We start from the raw sequence: 21,866 nt of genomic DNA on the forward strand, positions 1-21,866 counted from the left end.
AATAACAGAAAAGTTTCCACAACGGCAGCCTTATTGATTTTAAGATCACTGAAGTCTGATCTTTCCCCAGCTTGGCTTGCCTTCACAGCTGAAAGAAGAAGAAGAAGAAGAATGGGGCTATTTGTCTTCTCATCCACAGGGTTACCTCTGTCACTGGTAGAGATGGGGAGCTCCCAAAGACAACATTCCTGAACCAAATGAACTTCAAGGTAGCCTGAAACTCTTCCCGACCTCAGTAGGAAACATCCCTCCAGACGCTCATTAGTCCATTCTGGGACTAATGCAAACAATACTTTCCGTTACAATAATCTGTAACCAGGAAAAAAACACAGACTCTGTGTTGCATCCGTAGCATAGCAGCCAGTGAAAAGTTTACTGGTTTCAGCCAATTGCAGCCCATGGAAACGAGCCAAGTCAAAATGTTTTTCTCCGCCTTTAGATGAAGTCACGATTGAAATATGGCATTCTGCTTATTAAAAGGGGGTGGGGGGCGGGAGGAAATCAAAGCTAATCCTGCAGGAAAAGTCACTTGTGCAGAAGAGGAAGGGGATGGGAAGTGTGTGTGTATCTGAAGAACTGAGTGGATTTGGGAGTGCTGTAGCTTTCACCTCCCACTGGGTGGAGTAGGGGCTTTAAGAGCAGCTGGAATGTAGTTTCCATAATCAGAGTTGAGCCAATTGTTGCCTGCTTGTACCTCTGCCAGTCCTGAAAGAGCAGTGCTCTGAGAAGCAACTCGGCTCAACTAGCAGTTGCTTCCTTAGGACTCACCTCTCAGGGCAGCGCTGCCCGGCTGAGCAAGAGCAAGGAGCTCCTGTTTGGAAGGAAGGAGCATTTCATTGTTCCTATCATGGGAGAGGATGCTGTGCAAGCTGAAAAGTTCCAGGCTAGAGACAACCCTGGCCCGGAGGTGCTGCTGCACCAGGAAAAGGCATCAAATGCCAGCCCTGTGCCATCGTCCACTCCGAGCGCCAGCCTGAACTGTGTGACCACAGATGAGTCAATCCGGGAGAGTTCCCAGGTGAACGCTGTCACGGTGCTTACCCTCCTGGACAAGCTGGTGAACATGCTGGACACCGTGCAGGAAAACCAGCACAAAATGGAACAGCGGCAGATCAACCTGGAGGGCTCCGTCAAGGGCATCCAGAACGACCTCACTAAGCTGTCCAAGTACCAGACCTCCACCAGCAACACAGTCAGCAAACTCCTGGAGAAATCCCGCAAAGTCAGCGCACATACCCGCGAGGTCAAGGAGCGCATGGACCGCCAGTGTGCCCAGGTGAAGAGGCTGGAGAGCAATCACGCCCAGCTCCTGAAGAGAAACCACTTTAAAGTGCTCATCTTTCAGGTTAGTGCTTCCCATGTTTGTTCACACCTGTGCACACACGTGTTCGCACACCATACATTCATGCATGCAGAAGCACTATACTTGGACAAACCATTGAGAGGCCTTCCCGTGGTATCACAAGTTTTAATTCTGGAAGTAATCTCACAGTTAATTTAATTCAGAGCCCCACCATCATTTTCTTTTTCTTTTTTTTTTTTTTTTTTTTTGCGGGGCAATGGGGATTAAGTGACTTGCCCAGGGTCACACAGCTAGTAAGTGTCAAGTGTCTGAGGCCAGATTTGAACTCAGTTCCTCCTGAATCCAGGGCAGGTACTTTATCCACTGTGCCACCTAGTTGCCCCTCCTCCCATCATTTTACAGGTGGAGACTGAGGCCCAGGGAAATTAAGTAACTCAACCATGGTCATACAGGAAGTGTCAGCCAGGGGCAGCTAGAATGTGAGCCTACCTCTTTCAGCTCCAGATCTCATGTTCTTTCCACTGTGCCAATCATTTCCTCTGTAATCCATTATTCTCATATACATAAATGTAGATTTTTGTCTCTATCTCTTTCCGTCTCTTATCTCTTTCTCACCCACACAGGTGTACACACACACACACACACACACACACACACACACACACACACACACCTTGTCCTTTGTTGTCCTTCAGTAAGCCTAATGTGAAAGCTGTACACAGGAACTTGATTTTCCCAGGTCTGTGCTGGTAGCTCTTACTGCCTAGCTCTGGGCCAATCCAGTCTGGCAAATAGCAAGTCTGGGTCTGAAAATAAAGACCTGAAAGTTTCCAATACGTTTTGTGATTGTATAAGCCGATCAAGAGAAATTCAATTGTCTATTAGTAGAGAAGGAGAGAGGGCCTCAACTCTGGGAAATACTCAGAGAGTTTTTATCAAGGAGACAAACTCCTACAATTGTTCCAACTACTCACTGGGAACCTGCTGGCAGTGATTTGAGGTTTGAGGTAGGAACCCAGACTACCAAGAACTGTGTTCCCATTAAAATAACTGGTTTCTTCCAAATAAACATGCAGACTGAACTCCCTCCCCCATTCCCCAAACTGTCCTGTTTCCTTTGAGTTAATAGCCTGGATAATTGTATTGTTTCCCTTTTTAGTAAATGACCTTTGGCAACAAATAGCGCAACTCTTTGCAAACACTGGATGTCCATTTCACTGGTCAGATCTTCCAAATGACAATTTAAAGCAAAAGCCAAACACGCTCACATAACAGTCAGTCTTTTGAAATATAGGCCCCTTCAAAGCAAAGCCTTTGAGAGACTCCACTCAGGAAAAAAAAAATACAACACAAAACCTCTCTAAATGACTCAATCATCTGAATAAGTGGCCATTTGGGGAGGGGCAGGGTAGGCATGTGATATTATCTGGGCACTTCTGATCTGAGTCCTGCCCTGCACAGTGCTGGAAGTTCTTCCGCCTAACTAAACACAGATAGTACACAGCCAACTAGAGTCAATGCCACCCGAGCCTCGGGGCCATCTACTTGTAACCATGTTAATAAGGAAGGATTTCAAAACTGTCCTGGAGGGAGGCTATAACCGTTTGATTGTGAAATGCACACAGGGAGAACCTTCATCACTGGAGAGAGACATTGAAAATTGGATTTAAACCGAGGGAGCCTTCCTCGTCTAAATGAGTGAGCTTTCCCAGATAGGGACCCAATTCTTCTTCCCTCCATAAAAGGAAAGACTCCATCTCGGTGCTCATTGTCCTCCCCAAATTGCAGTTTAGGATTGTAAAGCCCTGGGCAGGAGATATCTTCCTGTGCCTTGCAGGCTTTTTTCAGTCCAGAAACTTTTCAGCTTTTAATGCAAATGAAATAACTCTTCATGTATCTGATGAATTGAAACAGATACAGTTAACTAGGCCCTCCTTAAGCCACCTGAAATCCTTTCTTTATTACCCCCCAAAGATATTAGAAATCTCGGCTCCCGTGGCATTTCTGAAATTAAATCTCGATCTCTAAACAAAGCCAAACATGCACAGACCCATTTGAAGCTGAGTCACCCAAGGAATTCCCTTTTCCATCTTGTGAAGCAGAGATTACCTTCTATCCCATCTCTCAAGTGGGAAAACACAATGCATTTACTTAGCAGAAAAAAGTCACATATCCCTGAACTGCATATGCTCCCAGTCCAAGAAGGCGTTGGAGGAACCAGGATCAGTTAACAGCACAGAATGACAAGGATGCCATGAAAGGGAAATTGCTGGGCTGCCTAAAACAGGTTTGGGGTGTCACTTCGGCCCTGGTGCAGTCTCCTGGCACTCGTCACATTAGAGTGACAGGTGTGAAATAGCAGTCTGAAGTGGTTAGAATACTTCACATTGTGAGGAGGAACTACATAGGGGCCATCAGGCCCAAGGCTGAAGTTAAAGGGACCCAGTACAGGCTGGTCATTTCAAATCCACGTACTTGACTACCATGAAAAGAAAGGCCTCACCCTTCCCCCCAGCTCCCATGCCAAAGTCCATGGCAAAAGTACTTCAATGGTGTTGGAGTGACAGAATTTGACCCCTTTGCAGTCTTGACTTTCAACTGAACAGGCCATTTCAGGGTCCCTGAACAAGAAAGAGGGTCCCCAAAGGACCTTCTGCTAATTACAAATCAAACGGCTCTTTAGAGGAAAGGGACCTGTCCTTTCATAGGCTTCATTGTTAGACATCTCCTTGAATAACATTCTTGTTTGATAGGTAAGGCCGAAGAGGATTAGGGGACTTGTCCAGGGCCGTACAGAGTTAATTGCAAAGATGAGATGGGAATCCACGTCCTCTGACGCAGAACCCCAAGTTGTCTCTCTGTTTCCTCTCCAACTTAGGGACAGGAACTACGCCATGGGAGATTCGATGGCTCTGAGTTTTTTCCACCCAGAAATCCTAGCTGCCCTTCACATTGTCAACAGTAAGGTTCTTAAGGGAAGGACTGGACACACCCTGCCCAGGATCTCTAGACATCCATTCTTATGGGGTGTTTCTTATTTGGTTTGGGCTTTTTTACCCCCTCCCAAGACCATGCCATGCATTGTACTAATGTTACCTTACTGGAATTAGCATCTGTCACACCGATTTGCTGCAAAATTCTGGGGCCACCCTCTCCAATGAAGTATTCAAAACATGGTATAGGGCAATTGAATCTCTACAGACAGTTCAAGTCAACAAACATTGATTAAGTTCTGACTACATGCAAACACCACCATGCCAGATGCTGGAAATATAAAGTTAAAAATGAAAGCTCTTGCCTTTAACAAACTGACATTCTTCTGAGGGACAGCACCAACAAAGAAAAATACAAGACAATTAAAGGCAGGAAAGAGCACTAACCCGGGGGATGGGGGGGCACCCTCAGGAAAGGCTTCTGTTGGGAGGGACAAGTGAAGGAAGCCTTGAAGGAAGCACTAGATGCTAAGAGGCAGAGGGGATGGAAGAGTACAATAACCACTTGTACAAAGACACAGGGCAGGCAAGAGATGAAAGGCCATGTTCAGGGAATAGCAATTAGGTACAGTTGGCTATGTGCTGAAGTACACAAAGGTCAACAACACCAAATAAATCTGGAAAGGGAGGTTGGAGGCATATTGGTAAGGCAATGGGGAGGAAGGGGTGGGGTTGTGAGACATTGAGTATTCTTGAACAAGAAAGCGATATGGTCACATCTGTGCTTTACAGAAGCTACTCTAGCACTTGTGTAGAATGAGAGATGAGACAAGCTTTAAGCAGAACACTAATTAGAGGGCTCTCAAAATAGTCCAGGCAAAAAATAAAGGAGAGCTGATCTAGGGGTGGGTGATGACTGTATGAATGCAAGGATACATATGAGAACTGTTCTGAACATGGAGTTATTAATAAGACTTGGCAACTGATTGGATATAGAAGCTGAGAGAGAGAGAGAGAGAGAGAGAGAGAGAGAATCAGAGATGACCCGAAATTGACTGGAATGATGGTGCTCTCAACAGAAATAGCAAAGCTTGGAAAGTGGGGGGCAGAAAAGCTTGTGAATTAGAGGAGAAAATAACAAGTTCCTTCTTGAACATGTTGAAGTTCAGATGTCTACAGGATATCCAGGTGAAGATATCTAGCAGGCAATCAATCCATGAGCAGATAATCAATGATGCAAAACTGAAGCTCAGGAGAGAGATGATCACTTGATTTATGCATTAGGGAGTTGATCCTATAAAGAAGATAATTAAAACCAAGAAAGCTAATGAGATCCCCAAGAGGGAGAGAGTATTGGGAGAGAAGGGAAGAGGGCCCTGGACAGAGCTAAGGGGGACATGTTATTGATACAAAAATGAAAACACAAAATATATTTATTTTTAAAAGATTAATGCATTAAGTACAATCTTGCATTTTTCACTTGGTTTGTAATTTTTGCCATTTTTAAAGCACTCAAACTTCATGCTATATTTTTCCCAGTCCTACCCTCCCCCTCCCCCATTCCAAACCCCCAACTTTCTGATTTAAGAAAAGCACTTAATGTACAAATAAAAGAAGAGTCAAAAAAAAAATCTATGGCTCTTTTGAATACATTCAGGACCACTAATATAACATTAAATCTACCATTTGTTAAGTCCTACTGTGACTCCATAGAATCAGAAACTTCACTAAAAGCACACAATCCTTCCAAAATACATTTGTAAAAGGTTATTTTTTTTAATCCAAGAAATCACAATTGTGTGTTTCTTAAAAGATGTATTTCACCCTTAAACAATAAAATCACATTTACAAACAGTCAAATTTGGGCAGTGTTCCTCTTTCTTGGGAATAGCTCACAATTTATATGATACATATATATGTACATACATACACATGTATGTATGTATACACTCACATATACACTATAGTGCAGTAGAAAGAACATTGGATTTAGAATAAAAAGACCTGTGTTCAAATCCTAGCTCTGTTGTTTACCTTGTGTCTTTGGACAAGCCACTTTACCCATCAAGTCCAAACTTTCTTCACTTGTAAAATAAAGTGGTTGAACTAGATGACCCTTAAAGTCACAATCATCTCTAAATCAATGACTGAGATTCAAATACTGAAGAGAGAACAATGCTGTTTTTTTTCTATTTAGTTTGCTTATAGCAAATGGGCACAAGGTACATTTCTGGGCAAGTCTCAAATTCTATAGGATGAAAATATTTCATTTTTAATTAGAAAGACCAAAAAGAAGCCTATAGTTTACTGTCACCAAAAGTTGTCAATTTAGGGGCAGCTAGGTGGCGCAGTGGATAGAGCACCTGCCCTGGAGTCAGGAGGACCTGAGTTCAAATCCGGCCTCAGACACTTAACACGTACTAGCCGTGTGACCCTGGGCAAGTCATTTAACCCCAATTGCCTCAACATAAAAAAACAAACAAATACAAAGTTGTCAATTTAGGATTATGGAAATGATTCTTTTAAAAAGTGTGTTTTAAATGTTTTCAAATACAGGGGAGAACATTAGATAATTAACAAACAACTTAAATTTGCATATTCATTAAATTATGGCATTGAGAAAAAGAAGAGATTAATTTCTATTTGCAATAGGATCTTTGAGAAAGAATTGAGAAACCAACAAATATATATCCCTTCTCAACTATATTTAAATATTCATCATTTTGTATCAGCATATAAGATCAAAATTTGGGGAGATTACTATAAACTTTGAAACTTTGGACTATGAATCTTTCAAAATTGGATTTTTTAAAAATCATGTCCTCTCTATCCAAGTGACATCCTCTAAAACTCTTACATTATCACAGTTAATTGAAAGAGAAAAATTCAGTCATGTAAATACCTTTACATGTCCTACCCTATATGGTTCTATCTCTTTGATCAACACCTGCATAATAGCATTTTGAGCCTGGAAATGCTGGATGCTCTTTTCATTTCTAAGCTCAACCAAACCCTAGTTTTCATTGTTATTATTTACATTTACTGAATATCAACTCTGGCCTGGGGCTCTTTAAGTGAGTAACTGATTATGGTTGATACACCCTGGAAAATGTTTTTACATCCTCTCATATACCAGAAACTTGGATGCAACCTTTTAAAATTAATATCAATCCTTTGTTTTTGTAGGCTATGTAAGTTTAAACCATGCAAATGAAAAATGTTCTTCAATGTGTCTTAAAGTCTGTGGTGTTAGCTATTGTTAGGTTATTTTTCAATACTGTCTGACTCCTTATGACCCAATTTGGGGTTTTCTTGGCAAAGATACTGGAAGGGTTTGCCATTTCCTTCTCCAATTCATTTTACAGATGAGGAAACTGAGGCAGAGTGAAGTATCTTGCTAAGGGTCATACAGCTAAGAAGTGTTTGAGGCCAAATCTGAACTTGGAGAAGATGAGTCTTCCTGACTCCTGGCCTGAAACTCTATTCACTGTGCCACCTAGCTGCCCAAGTATTAGCTAAGATCAATAACTGCTTTACCATAATCTATGACTTTTACCTAGTTGTTTCTTTGGGGTGGGTGATATTATGTATAGATAACAGAATCATAGGATGTTGATGTTGGAAGTGACCCCAGAAACCATCTAGGCCCACCCTGTTATTCCTTAAGGCTCTGGATGGGTGTCATTATTTAGATGAGGAAACTAGGCCAGGAAAAGTATTGAGACTTGAAGGAAGTAAATTTATTAGTGATAAAAAGCATACTTGAAGGGGCAGCTAGGTGGCGCAGTGGATAAAGCACCGGCCCTGGATTCAGGAGTGCCTGAGTTCAAATCCTGGCCTCAGACACTTGACACTTAACTAGCTGTGTGACCCTGGGCAAGTCACTTAACTCTCATTGCCCTGCAAAAAACAAAAAACAAACAAACAAACAAACAAAAAAGCATACTTGAATTGTCAAATAAAGACAAAACAAGTCTAATGTTTTATTGTGATGGACTGAGGGAGCTAGTTCCTGGGCCTGTAGACAGGGAGACCTTAGTTCAAATTTAATCTCAGTTACTTACTGGTTATATGATCCTGGACAAGTCCCTTAACCTGTTTGACTCAGTTTCCTCAACTGTAAAATGCTAATCATTATTATTATTATTTCAGTTTCTACTTAGGTAACACAATGCAAAGAGTACTAGATTTAATGTCAGAAGGGCTTTTTGAGTTCAAATACAGTCGCAGACACTTGCTGGCTAGGTGACCTTAAGCAAGTCACTTAACCTCTCTTGCCTCAGTGTCCTCATCTGTACCTATCTCCCAGTATTGTTTCAAGGACCAAATGAGAAAATATATGTAAAGCATTTTGCTAATCTTATAGAGCTATTATTAGCTATTTTATTATTGTTATTGTTAAATGATTCAATCTGATCTGAATTTTAAATAATTAACATTAATTATTTTTGATAAAACAAAGTATTTAACAAATGACCTTAAAAAAATAATTGAATGGCAACTCCAAAATACAATGAAATTTCAACTCTCTAAACATTGGAAGACTGCTCCACAATGATCAGTGTATGTTGCACTTGTGCCTTATTAATTTTATAGTTAATTCTCTAAAGTATGAGTAAGATCCTAACCAGTGATTTTATCCACTTTTCAATCCATATGATTTAATTTAACAGACATTTATTAAGCACCTACTTTTTGTAAAGCACTGTGCCAGGTTCTATGCATATAAAGACAAAAATAAAAATAGGCTAGAAAAAGCTATAAACATTCTATTGTTTGTTTGTTTCTTTGTTTTGCAGGGCAGTGAGGGTTAAGTGACATTCTTTGGGGGAGGGGGCAGGGCAATGAGGGTTAAGTGATTTGCCCAGGGTCACACAGCTAGTAAGTGTCAAGTGTCTGAGGTCAGACTTGAACTCAGGTCCTCCTGAATCCAAGGCCAGTGCTTTATCCCCTGTGCCACCTAGCTGCCCCCAAAGCATAAACATTTTAAAAGAAATCAAACGATTAACAGATATCAGAGATTGTGGATTTTTTCTATATTTACATATCTAGTATTTTGCACATTTGGGGAGTTTGACACAATGCAGAATTGTAATTTCATTACTGGGTAACTCTAAGTGCAGAAGCTTCTTGTACCAAAACAGATCAGCAACTTCTCTGCAACCTCTATAATCTTAGAAAGTTGATTGTTGTATTGAGATATAATGCAGATCTTCCTTACTTCAAGGTCAGGCTTCTCTCCACTACATGCTGCTATTAAAAACAAACAAACCAGCAGCTAAATAATACAAGTTCATTGAATTGAATATAACAAAGGAGCATTTTTTTTTTTACCATCTTTTGGAACAGCACTTGCAGATCATTAAATACTGGTAGCATTTCAGGCATAAAACTCTGGTTCTCAAATTCCCCATGGGCAACATAACATCCCCAGAATGAATGTAGCAAATGGTAGAAAGAGATCTTAAGTCATTCTCAAGGGACCACATGGATCATTGCAGAAAGTAGGGCTCCTGGCTCCCATCAAACCATCTACATTTTTAGAATACCAAACTATTGATTCAGTTTTCCAGTATTAGACACAGAATGATTATGATCTCGTAAGTGTGCCTATCTTTAATCATGGTTTTCCCCAACTGGGATTCAAGCCAAGGAGAAGTGGCCAGCTCTAGTTGGGTGGACACTCATTCACATGCATGGTTACTGCTATTAGTTCAATTAAATCAGTGAAAAGAGCAAACAAGCTAAAGTGAAAGTTAAAATGTTGCTTCTCAGGAGTGCTTTCCATTCTTTCTAACTTTCATACTTAAGGTACACCTTTCATATATGTTTGAAATGTAGTTTAATTCTCTCTCCATTTGAAGAAAAAAAAACACAACTCAAGTATCCTCATGAAGGGTGGAGGCCAATAGCCACAGCATCAGTAGTAGCAGCTAAAAACCCCAAACCTCTTTGAAAATGAATGTGGCAGCTAATCTGCTGCTTATTCTGTGTATCTTTGAAGCCCCTCTAAGCTACTGCCCAGTAAGCTGCTGCCTAGTGCCCTCCTAAGGCAGTCACATACTCTGCCTATATTTGAAGCAATTTCAAAGAATTAAAAATTCTAGAAAGAGTTCATGAAGCAGGGGCAACTAAGTGGAACAGTGAATAGAGCACTGGCCCTGAAGTCAGGAGGACTTGAGTTCAAATCCAGCCTCAGATACTTATTAGCTGCATGACCCTTGTCAAGTCACTTAAGTGATTGCTTCAAAAATTTTTAAATGGTTGATAAAGTAGGTTGGTATAATTGATGGAGTGCTAAAACCCTGGGTCCAAATTCCACTTAGTGTCAGTGGCAAATCACTTAAATTTTCTGAACCTCAATTTCCTCATCTGTTAAATGAGGCTAAAGATACTTATAGTATCTGTCTCACAGAGATGTTCTGGGGTTCAAATGAGATAGCAGAAAATCCTTGGCAGAGTTGAAAGCACTACTGAAATATCAGTCAGAGATTAATAATAACAGCTGACCTTTATGTAGCCATTTAAGATTTACAAAGCAGAATACATACATTATCTTACTGAATCTTTATAACCACCCTGTAAGGTGGGTTATACAGGTATTATATCATCATTTCCCAGGTTAAGTGGTTTATATATTCATGGTCACATAGCTAAGATACCCAGTTATCTCCTGAATTAATCTGTTGTGGTTTTTTTTCTAAAATAAGATCTATCTATATATTTAATGATTGTTTACTGAAACCTGGGCAAATTTTGAAGCAGCATAGAGATGATGATGCACTGGAATGGCAACAATAATAGATGATTAAGAATGGAGAGTGGCAGGGTGGGGGAAAGCTTGGGACAATGCGCTCAAGACCAACATCTTGGAGTGAGTTGATACCCTAAGCAGTAGCTGAACAGGAATCCCCTTATCCATTGGACAGAAAGAAAACCCCCAAAAAACAAATGGAGAAGCAGGTAGGTAGTGCAGTAGATAAAAATGCTGGGCCTATAGTCAGAAAGACCTAAACCTCAGGCGCTTACTAGCTGTGCTACCCTGGGCAATTCACTTATCCTCTATTTCCCTCAGTTTCCTCAACTGTAAAATGAGGAAGATAATAGCACTTACCTACAGGGTTGTTGTGGAGATTGAGTGAAATATTTATAAAACTCTTAGAGCACAATGGCTAGAACATAGTAGGCACTTAATGAGTGTTTATTTCTTTCTTGTTGTTTGAAACCCAAAATGTTATTTCCTATTCACCTTAGCAATCATTTCAAACTTAAAAACTATGCCTACTGGCTATTTTTTTTTTGCAGGGCAATGAGGGTTAAGTGACTTGCCCAGGGTCATATAGCTAGCAAGTGTCAAGTGTCTAAGGCCAGAGTTGAACTCAGGTCCTCCTGAATCCAGGGCTACTGGCTATTAAAACCTAGAGAAGGGCAATAGGTGGAGAGGGGAGGAAAGAAGACAGAAAAGCTATCCCAAACCATTCAAATCATTTACACAAGAAATCAGTCTTTTCTCTGCTTTGAAATGAAATATTCTGAAGCTTTCACACACACACACACACACACACACACACACAAATTCTTGTAATAAAACAAATTCATCTTCACAATAATCTCAAAAAGTGACCAAATCAACACCGGTCAACATGAGCAGAACATGCAGAGGCCCCAGTCATAACAAAATACTTGCAGTGGCCGAGGTTTGCCAAGTATACATATCTCCCTTTCAGTTACTCAGAAACACATCCAATTCTTTCTGGATTATCTCTGTTCTCCCTTGATTTATTTTTATAGTTAGCATCAAAGAGCTGTGGTATAACTTGCCCTTTCTCCTTACAGAAGTGTTGGATTATTTTTCCTCCTGCCTCTATCCCATAGTTAGTTGGTGTTACTTGAATAATTCCAAAAGTGCCAAACAAACCAGTTTCCTTTAAGCTGAAGAAAGACAATGAAAAGGGCAGAAAAGTTGAAAGTTGAAAAATCTACCATAAACTTACCTTGCATTTTCTAACTAGTCTTGCAAAATGTACATTAAGGAGAAAAGCAGAAAGAAAGACCAAGTGTTTTACTTCTTTACAAGAGTAAGATTTGGGTAGCAATCCTTTTGTTGGAAGTGAAAGGAGAGAAGATATTGAATTAATATACTCAAGGATGCAGATATAGCTAAACTGGTTAGGGAAGATATTTATAGCCCACTGCTTAGATTTCTGCTTACATCATCAACGAGTACTTACCTACAGGCATCTTCCTTTATTGACACCCAGATTCTAACCACCATTCCTAGTTCTCTTGCTAATTTATTCATAGCCCTAAGACCCCTGGAGCTCTATGATTATTTACATTAGTAACCTTATGGTGAAGTCTCCAGTTGCTGTCCTGGTGCTCCTCTTATTTTGTTAGGTCCCCTCCTTAAAACTTGGCTCCCCAGGAACCTTTATAACTCTGAAATCTCCTCTCTCCCAAGACTTTCAGGTCATCAAACCAGTTAATCAAATTAGCAAAGTAGCTTTTCTCTTCTGGCCTCTGTACCAAACATTTCAGAAGGTTATTCCACTCCCTGGTCCAAATGGGTAGCATTTTTACAGAGTGCTTTAAAGTTTGGAAAGCATTTTACACATGTTCTCTCACTTGGTCCTCCCAACAACCCTGTTATGTAGTTGCTATTATTATTCCCATTTTACAAATGAGAAAACTAAGGTCAAGAGATGTTGCACAAAGCTAGTAAAGTAATTAAGCCAGGATTTGAATTCAGATCTTTCTGACTCTAGGTCCTTTGTTCTATCCACTGTACCAACTAACTGCTTCACACAGATGATGGGTATGGAATTACATTCTCTTAACATGGTATATCAGAACCATAGATCTGATATCTAACCTTGCCATTCAAAGGTGAGATATAATGGAAAAATCATAGGAGAATTTTCCTATACCTGCCTAAAAACTAAAAAAAAAAAAGTTGTACCATGAATTTTTACAAAAAATTTAAAGTTATTTTAAAGGAGCCACTATAAATGCCAGATTTTATTTATAGCCCTAATTTATGGTAAAAAGCTAAGCATATCCACCAGGAAGCCAACTACCTTGTTAACTGAACATATTTTAAATCAAAATAAAGTCAATTGACCTATTTTGTTAGGTTCCTCTGAAGACATAAATTAAAATAAGTTAAAGTAAGTTCTTCCCAGGTTCATGAAAATAGAATATTGAAAGGAAAACTAGGTTTTTTTACAGATTTATATTTGAAAAAACTGATATTTGATTTCTCCAAGTCATATATCAGTCAGTCAATAAACATTTATTAAGTGCCTACTATGTACCAGGCACTGTGCTGAGTGCCAAATGATATCTAATTAATGTCACTAATTAACTAACATATACAAATAATTACTAATTTAATGGATACATATATAATGGCAGAACCAGGCTAGAACTTCTGGAACTCAGTTTAAGACTCTGATTATTACACTACTTTTTCCCACATAGTAAGTGTGATACCTTCTTTACTTAAATATAAATGCTGGGGCAGCTAGGTGGCACAGTAGATAAAGCATAGGCCCTGGATTCAGGAGTACCTGAGTTCAAATCCAGCCTCAGACACTTGACACTAGCTGTGTGACCCTGGGCAAGTCACTTACCCCCTGTTGCCCCGCAAAAAAAAAATAATAATAAAAATAAAATAAATACTGAAGTGATCCCACTGGTTAGCTCTTATTTCCAAATACTTCAAGAATAATATGGAAGTTGGGTTCGAATCCATTATGCAGGAGTGTCCTATTGTGAGAATATTAATGATCTGGAAGCTGGATTCAAATCTCAATTGTTCTGCTTGCAGTGTGCAAAAAAATGACTGAGGAAACAAAGGTTCAATTTTCTAAGCGTATTGATTTATTAAGTAATCTATGCCAAATGTCCAACAAAGCTTAGTCTTGGACCTCTAATACAGGGAGAGAAGGACTTTTATATATTAAAAATAATCAAATAAGGCCAAGTAATTAAAAGGAAACAATAAACATTAGGTAATTTGATTTCTAATTGGATGAAAGATTAGGGACTTTCCAAGTTTGAAGGGGAGAATAAACAGGTGTAATTCCCTGAAATCAGAAAAGGAGGCATCCTATTCCCAGATGTGAACAATAACTGATCAGTAGGGGGCCAGTTTTCATATGACATATCACTTGTTTGAGGTCTACAATTGTGAGAAAACTCCTTGCAACAGTCCTTAGATCTGAGCAGGTTTCTGGTCAGCATAGTGAAGGTCCTTGATTAAGGGTCTCTAAGCAGCAGAAGGAGATAGTCCAGTTTCTCAGACACTCAGGACCAGGTTCTATTAATATGAATATATGGATCACCTGGATTTGATGGAGTGGAGATACCTTATTGTCCAAAAGGAGTTTTATGAAACCCTGTATTGATAGGATTAATAGGAGCAAAATGTCCTTCAACTGAACTCCAAACCTGAACCCAGATAACTAGCAGATCCTACCTAGTGACTTCTTTCCCCTCAGAATAGAAAGTCTCTATCTTATGGTAACATCTGGGCATCCTCATCCTTGCCAAACCCTTTTTTGGAATCCTGTAGTCTTATCATGATGCTTCTGTATTCCCTCCATACTTGTTATAACTGAAATTGTTAAACTGCTTTTTGCTTCTGGGTTGATTTCTGTATCATACTATTGAAACTGACAACGCCCTGTAATCAGCGGACTAAAACCATTTATACCTTCAGAAATGGGGAGTCCCCCTAGCTTCTCTCTGAGGAGGGAAGCCTCCACATGATCATGTTGTATTATCTTTCCTCTTGGGACAAAATATTAAATTGATATTATATTTTTCTGTCTGTCTCTGATCTGTTTCATAGGAGGACAGGTATCATGTTCTCTGACCTGGTTCATTTGTAGGAGATATTATAAGGTGTTATAATTTCTCTGATCTGTTTGACTAATTTTGTAGGAGAGATTAAACATTATTTCTCTGATCTGTTTGTAGGAGACAGGCAGATACAAAAACTATATTTTAATATTCAACAATTCAAACAATGCAATAAGGTTTTCTCTTAATTTTCACAATTGAATACAGTTTTCTCAAAAAACAAAATCTGGACATGCCACCTCTTAATGCAGATTCCACCTACCTACTTCTTGATTTTGTGCCATGGGACTCATATCATTCTGGACTGATTGTTCATTGTGGCTTAGTGTAGCGCACCTGTACAACAAATCCTTGCAACTTTCTTGTTTGAAAAAAAAATCTGTACTAGACTCATAATTGAATAGAAAGGGAACTAAGCTAGCTCCAGAACTGAGTCACAAGATAGAGTCAGTGTGGTTCACTCAATTCCCACTTGCTGTCCTAATTCCCTCACACTTACTTACCTGTGTGGTTATGGGCAACTCACCCAACCTCTATGGGCCTCAGTTTCCTCATCTATAAAATGGGGGTGATAGTTAAGATAATTGGTCCCTTCCAGCTCTGAATCCATCATCCCATCCTATGAATATGGAAGTGTATTTCCACTCACCAGGCAGTGTCAATGTGTTTGGAATGACCTTTTGCTGTCTATGTGTATTGACGCAACAGAAAAAAGGCATGGCTTTCATCAGTTGTCAAAAGAGAATAACATGGTTCAGGAGTGAATACAGTTTGTGAAGTGTGTATGGCATTGACTATGAAATGTTTATTATCAATTTCTTTTTTCAGGAAGAAAACGAGATTCCTACCAGTGTGTTTGCAAAAGAGCCTGTTCCCAGCATAACCGAAGGAAAAGAAGAGTCTGTGGATGAGAACAGGTCCCTGGAAGAGACCTTGCATACAGTGAACCTGTCATCAGATGATGAAATGCCTAATGAAGATGATGCCCTGGAAGACAGTGCCGAGGAAAAGGTGGAAGAAAGCAGGGCAGAGAAAATAAAAAGATCAAGCCTCAAGAAAGTGGATAGCCTCAAGAAAGCCTTTTCTCGCCAAAATATTGAGAAGAAAATGAACAAGTTAGGCACAAAGATTGTATCTGTGGAGAGGAGGGAGAAGATTAAGAAATCTTTCACCACCAACCACCAGAAGACATCATCAGGGAAAAGCTCCCCTTTCAAAGTATCTCCCATTACTTTTGGCCGGAAGAAGGTTCATGAAGAAGAAGGTCCCGCTGATGAAGAGACCAAACCAGTGGAGACACCAGCCAGTGACCAGGCCCTTACTGAGAATGAAGCAAGTTCTTTCACTGAGGCCCTCTCAGACACATCTCTCCCTACAGCTCAGGTGGAAGAGAATACAACCAAAGATGTTCAGGAAAAACCAGCAACAAAGAATATCGAGCTGTCAATTGTTGAAGATGAAGAGTTTGAAATGGCCCAGGAATACTCACAAAAGAACCATGATGACCACTACAGACTCACCATTGGAGAAACAGAAGAGTCTGATGAAGAGCAAGCCCAGCCTGCTGTTCTCCAAATAGACCAAACAGCATAACTTCTGAGCTTTCTTTCATGCCTACAACAACCACAAGGTTCAATTAAGTGAATAACCAAAGTCTATGAATAAGCTGCTGGCTATCTCCAGTGTTATTGATTGACTTCATTACCTGTTATTTCCTTTGCAGTAATAATTTATTTCATAGTAGCATCATCCAAAATGACCAAGACTTACTACTATGTAGGCAACCTATCTGGTGCTTTATGTCTCTTTATCTCTCTTACTAGTTGGCTCCATTCATATAGGATTTCTCTGAGCATTAATTTAAAAAAAAAAATAAAGCAATTGGGGGAGGGGAAAGCTGATCAATTTGGCTTCATGAAGCCACCAGATGACTGGGATACTAGTCATGAAGCCTATGATTCAATGTTTCCTCTCTCCTAATAATTTTATACCATAGTGAATAATGTAGCATGAACGTAGTATTAACAGAATCTGATTTCCCATACTTGTGCTAACTGTGAATTACTGATTGTTTTGGTGGGTATATGTGTAGGTATATGTGAATTTTACGGAGGTTCCACGGCACTTGAAGCCTAAAGAACTTGCAGAGAATAGAGATTAGAATATGACATTCACTTAAAAGAAACCACTGAACTATATAATATCATGGAGAAGTCAGCAAAAAGAAAGAGAGAAAGAAAAAAAGTATAGACAGGCCTAATGAGCCAAGGCAAAAAAGGAGAGACAGAGGAAAAGTGGTAGAGAGAGAGAAAAAAGGAGAAGTAGGAAAGGGGACAGGGAAAGAGAGGAAGAAGAAACAAAAATATAAAGAGATGGGGAAAATGCTTCTAGTATTAACCTAACTAATTAATTCCTTAAATAACACTGTTTAATGCTTTCCTATACCCTGGGATAGTATTCTAGTAAATAGTATCTTTGAAATATTGTGTCAGCAGCTATTTTGAAAATAATATAGTAGATACATAATTTGTACAGTATTAAAGCAGAAAAGTAACAAGAATGTAATGTTTTCTTAATGAAGATAATAAGCTTTAAATGGTTCTCTGAGGAAACTCAAGAGGATATGCTCTAGTTAAAGATGAAATGACTTAGGGAACAGAAAATTCCAATCAATAGATGTAGGATTTTGCCAAGAATTACAGCTTCCTTTGCCTTCTTTTTATAATTTCCGAGTTGAAGCCTATATCCTTGTGTTACAGAGTCTGAGTTTCCAAATGATTCAGGATCAGGCACTGGAAGTTTGTGGGAATGAGGAGATCAGGTAAAATTAACTATCTCCATTCTGTATACAATATTAATTGCATTCCAGAACAAAGCTCACTTACTTAGAGATTAATTTACAAAGGATTATAACCAATTTTTATATTCTTGAAGCACAGTAATGTTTATATACATTTTTAAAAAAAAATACAAACATATTAGATTTTAGTCCTGGCTTATACTGTGGCAAAGGGTTGCTTTCTCTAAAAGTATTTTTCAGTGAAAAAATGCTGATGTGATGAGGAAAATATTACATCATAAATAGCTTAATGACAACAGTATTTAAGGAAAGAAAATTCCATGCCACCAGTAAATCATATGAGGAATTGCCTTTTCCCTTTCCTCCCCACAAAGAGAGGTTCCTAGAATACATACTTCAATGTTTCAACACTTTGAGAATGCATGACTCAGCCAACAGGGGAACTCTGCCCATGGAGACCATTCTCAACCCTCCCCCCAACTTGGTAAAAAATCCTCCAAGAGCTGCCATAGACGAAAATCAGCAATAGCTGATAGTCAACCATCTGCTGAAGGAACTCTTCATATAAGCTGGCCTGGATCTCAGAAGATAGGCATACCATCTATTGCCAGTCCTATTGACATGCACTGGAAGCCGTGCCATCTTAGTGGGACCTGTCAGAACTTTCACTCTACTGACATTGCCTTTAAGAACCCAGTGTCACCCCCATGCCTTCATGATAAATCATAGTAAGGCTTCAGTGGTAGAAAAGGACATTGATATTAATATACAATATCAAGATGTCTGCTAGTACAGGTAAACCTGAATGAACAAATCTTGCTTTCTGTAAAGATAAATCTGATCATATGAAAGGCTCCCATTCCTATGAGTATGCAAATATCAGCTGCTTTAGGAGACATTGTATAGTGGAAGGAACATTAGGTTTGGAGACAGAAGAGACAGATTCAAAGCCCAGCTCTCCCACTTATACACACACATACATATACATATATGTATATGTGTGCATGTGCATGTGTGTATATATACATATATATATACACATACACATGCATACATGCATACATACATAGATATCCATTTTTACAGCCACTTATAAAGAAGAAATGGGATGACAAATTATCCACTGGGGCTAGATGTGAATTTTTAAACCTGTTTTTGCTTTTTTTCCCTAAGTAATTCCTCAGAGGTGGGCACCCTGAATTTGCAGAAGTCATTACACCCATGCAACAAGACAACAAGGAACCGGGCTCTTTTTCAGAGAGCATCTTAGAAAGGCAATCTTTTTGTTCGTTTGTTTGGGGGTTTTTTGTTTTGTTTTTTTGCAGGGCAATGAGGGTTAAGTGACTTGCCCAGGGTCACACAGCTAGTAAGTGTCAAGTGTCTAAGGCCAGATTTGAACTCAGGTCCTCCTGAATCCAGGGCCGCTGCTTTATCCACCGTGCCACCTAGCTGCCCCCAGAAAGGCAATCCTTAATGGACATTTTCCCTAGCAAGAAGCATAGTGGTAGATTCCTATTTTGTATTAGCAACAGTATAATTTCAAATACTGAAAAGTTGTACTAACAGCAGATATATTAAAGGGTAAATAAATTTTTTTTAAAGTGTCCAACAATGTGAATTTCTTGACAGAGCAATTTTCGAATATGGCAGAAGGATCTGATTTTTAGTCTCCATGGTAAACAGACCAGTAATGTTGATTGTTTCAGTCTTGATTTCCCCTATTAACTTTCCTTCCTTTTTCCCTGATCTCATTTAGAAAACCAAGCCTCATTCTTCAAGTTTAACTTTCCTGACATCACCTTGCCAGCTCTGGAGAGCCTCTGAATACAAGGGAGCAGCTTGATGATTCTGATAGCTCCATCTGCATTTTTATTGTAATTCACCAGACTTTATAATGCCTTAAAGAGTTCTACAAACATAAATGTATTGAGCTGTACATTCAGTTTATTCACATAGATAAACCTTTGTCTCCTATAGTGCCACGCACTTGCTGGAAGACTTAATTTTACTGACAGTCCAAAACACACATGTTTAACCTTTATGGAGTTGCTGTCAGCTCCCAGCAGCCATGAAATTGGGGCACCAAAATCTAATGTCATGTTTACATTTCCCTTTCAGAAATGCCTATTCCATTTGTTCCTATAAACTAGATGCCAATAAGTACAACATGGAAAATTGTACCCTGGCTTTTTTTTTTTCCAGCTTTTACAGGAAATAGAATCCATTACCTTTTTAGCCTCCTACGTAATAAAGTCCTGTGCAATAAAACAGAGAATTAGACCAAATAATTGGTTGAAAACACATTTTTATGGGGATTAGAGGTGACAACAGTGGTAGAATTGAACAGTTATTCATTCTATGTTACCGCTAAATTATTTACTTATTGGGTGACTCTGCGAAGTCCCTCGAATTCCTTCTACATGTGTTCTTCCCACCCACCCCCCAGCACTTTCAAACTGTGCCCACAGATGCCAAATTGAGCTACTTTCCACTAAAGTTTCTAATGCGATTCAACCCAAAAAGCTTTTATTAAGCAGTTGGTATGTGAATGATATCATTTTCTAAGTACTAGAAAAAGAAAGGTAAACCAGAGAATAATCCTTACTTGCAAAAAGTTTATATCCTGCTTTGAGGAAGAAGGTTAAGAGGATGCAACATGAAACAGGTAAATATATATGTAAATATATAAATATAAATCATTTGAGGAGGGAGAGGGAAAACTAACAACTAATAAAATTCAGGAAAGGCTTCTAGTAGGAGGTGGCCAGGGGAAGAGATTAAATGGAACCAGGAAGACCAAGAGGTAGAGATAGGTAGGGAATGCATTCTTTGAATAGGGAGAGCCTGTGTAAAGATACAGAAGGAAAGATGGGAAATGGTGTGTACTGGACAGGGAACTGCAAACTTGTCCAGTACAGAATTTTGGAAGGAAATAATCTAAAATAAATCTGGAAAGCTAGGCTGGAGAGTAAGACGGTAAAGGGCTGATTAACCAGACCTGGAACCCATAGCCTGGAAATGTATTTCACAAATAAGTCTGTGTCATGCTGCAAGTCTCACTGAAATACAGCAGAAGAATCTAAAAGTATCAACAAATAAAAATTTTCACCCTAACAGGAATATCTTCTTTCCAAACAAGCAAAGAGCAAACACAGTTTTTTTGCTTCAAAATAAAAGGTTTGAACTTCAGCAGAATCTATACATAAAATGGGTTTCTGCAAGCCCATGAAAATCCATTTGACTGGTTTGCCCCCCCATCCCCCAGGATGCATTTATGCTGCAGTTCAACTGACCCAGAGACCAGGCAATGTCCCCCACCCCCAAGGCACTTGCTCATTGTGAACTTTGTTGGCTCTCTGCCCCTCATTCCTCATTCCTTAACAAGCATCTCAGAAAATACTCTGATTTCAGTGTTCTAAGGCAATACCCCAGTGCCTTGCCCCATGGGTGACAAACAGTGTCCTATTAGTGCCACATCAGCTCTTTGCCTAAAACTCTATATAAATTAAAGCCCTGTGTGGTTTGAAGCCTTAGATCAGAGTATGCCACTAGCATGCTAATGGAGCTAGAGATAGGGTTGGGAGGCCAATGGCAGGGGGGCAGAGGGCAGGGGAGGATGATCCCCTAAGTTCTTCCCCATTGGTATCTGTCCTTGGTATCTATTTCCCATTACTGTCATTCCTATGTGGCACTGTCACTCTTCAGGAATGATTCCCTCCCCTTGTGCCCTGCAGTTTTCTATGACATTAAATAAATCAGCTTCCAAATTTCCCACCCCCTTTGGTACTGTTTCTATGCTTTATATTAGGAGTGTCAAACATAGGCAGGGTCTACCTATCACTCACTGTGGCCCACTATCAAGAGGCAGGAAGTTCCTTAAATGTGGCAAAAAAGAAAAAAATGAAAAAACACTTTTGGTTTGAAACAAAGATTGTAACATAAACAAGTTCTTATTTTAAAAATC

The 21,866-nt window shown here is 39.4% G+C and overlaps 1 protein-coding gene across 1 annotated transcript; it reads left to right on the forward strand.

The window, feature by feature from the left end:
• The first annotated feature begins 524 nt into the window (after nt 1-524).
• Nucleotides 525-21,480, forward strand: CAVIN2 (caveolae associated protein 2). Its single transcript, XM_043995344.1, has 2 exons — nt 525-1,345; nt 15,931-21,480. Exons 1-2 carry the CDS (start codon nt 848-850, stop codon nt 16,693-16,695), a joined length of 1,263 nt encoding a protein of 420 aa, XP_043851279.1. The 5' UTR covers nt 525-847; the 3' UTR covers nt 16,696-21,480.
• Nucleotides 21,481-21,866: the final 386 nt, after the last annotated feature.

Source organism: Dromiciops gliroides, chromosome 3 (genome assembly GCF_019393635.1).
Source record: "Dromiciops gliroides isolate mDroGli1 chromosome 3, mDroGli1.pri, whole genome shotgun sequence".
NCBI lineage: Eukaryota > Metazoa > Chordata > Mammalia > Microbiotheria > Microbiotheriidae > Dromiciops > Dromiciops gliroides.

What these genes read in the sequence shown, in the direction of transcription:
- CAVIN2 (XM_043995344.1), top strand. Translation starts at nt 848, where the DNA reads ATGGGAGAGGATGCTGTGCAAGCTGAAAAGTTCCAGGCTAGAGACAAC. An exon ending in TTAAAGTGCTCATCTTTCAG is followed by an intron (nt 1,346 to 15,930) that starts GTTAGTGCTTCC and finishes TTCTTTTTTCAG; the next exon opens with GAAGAAAACGAGATTCCTAC.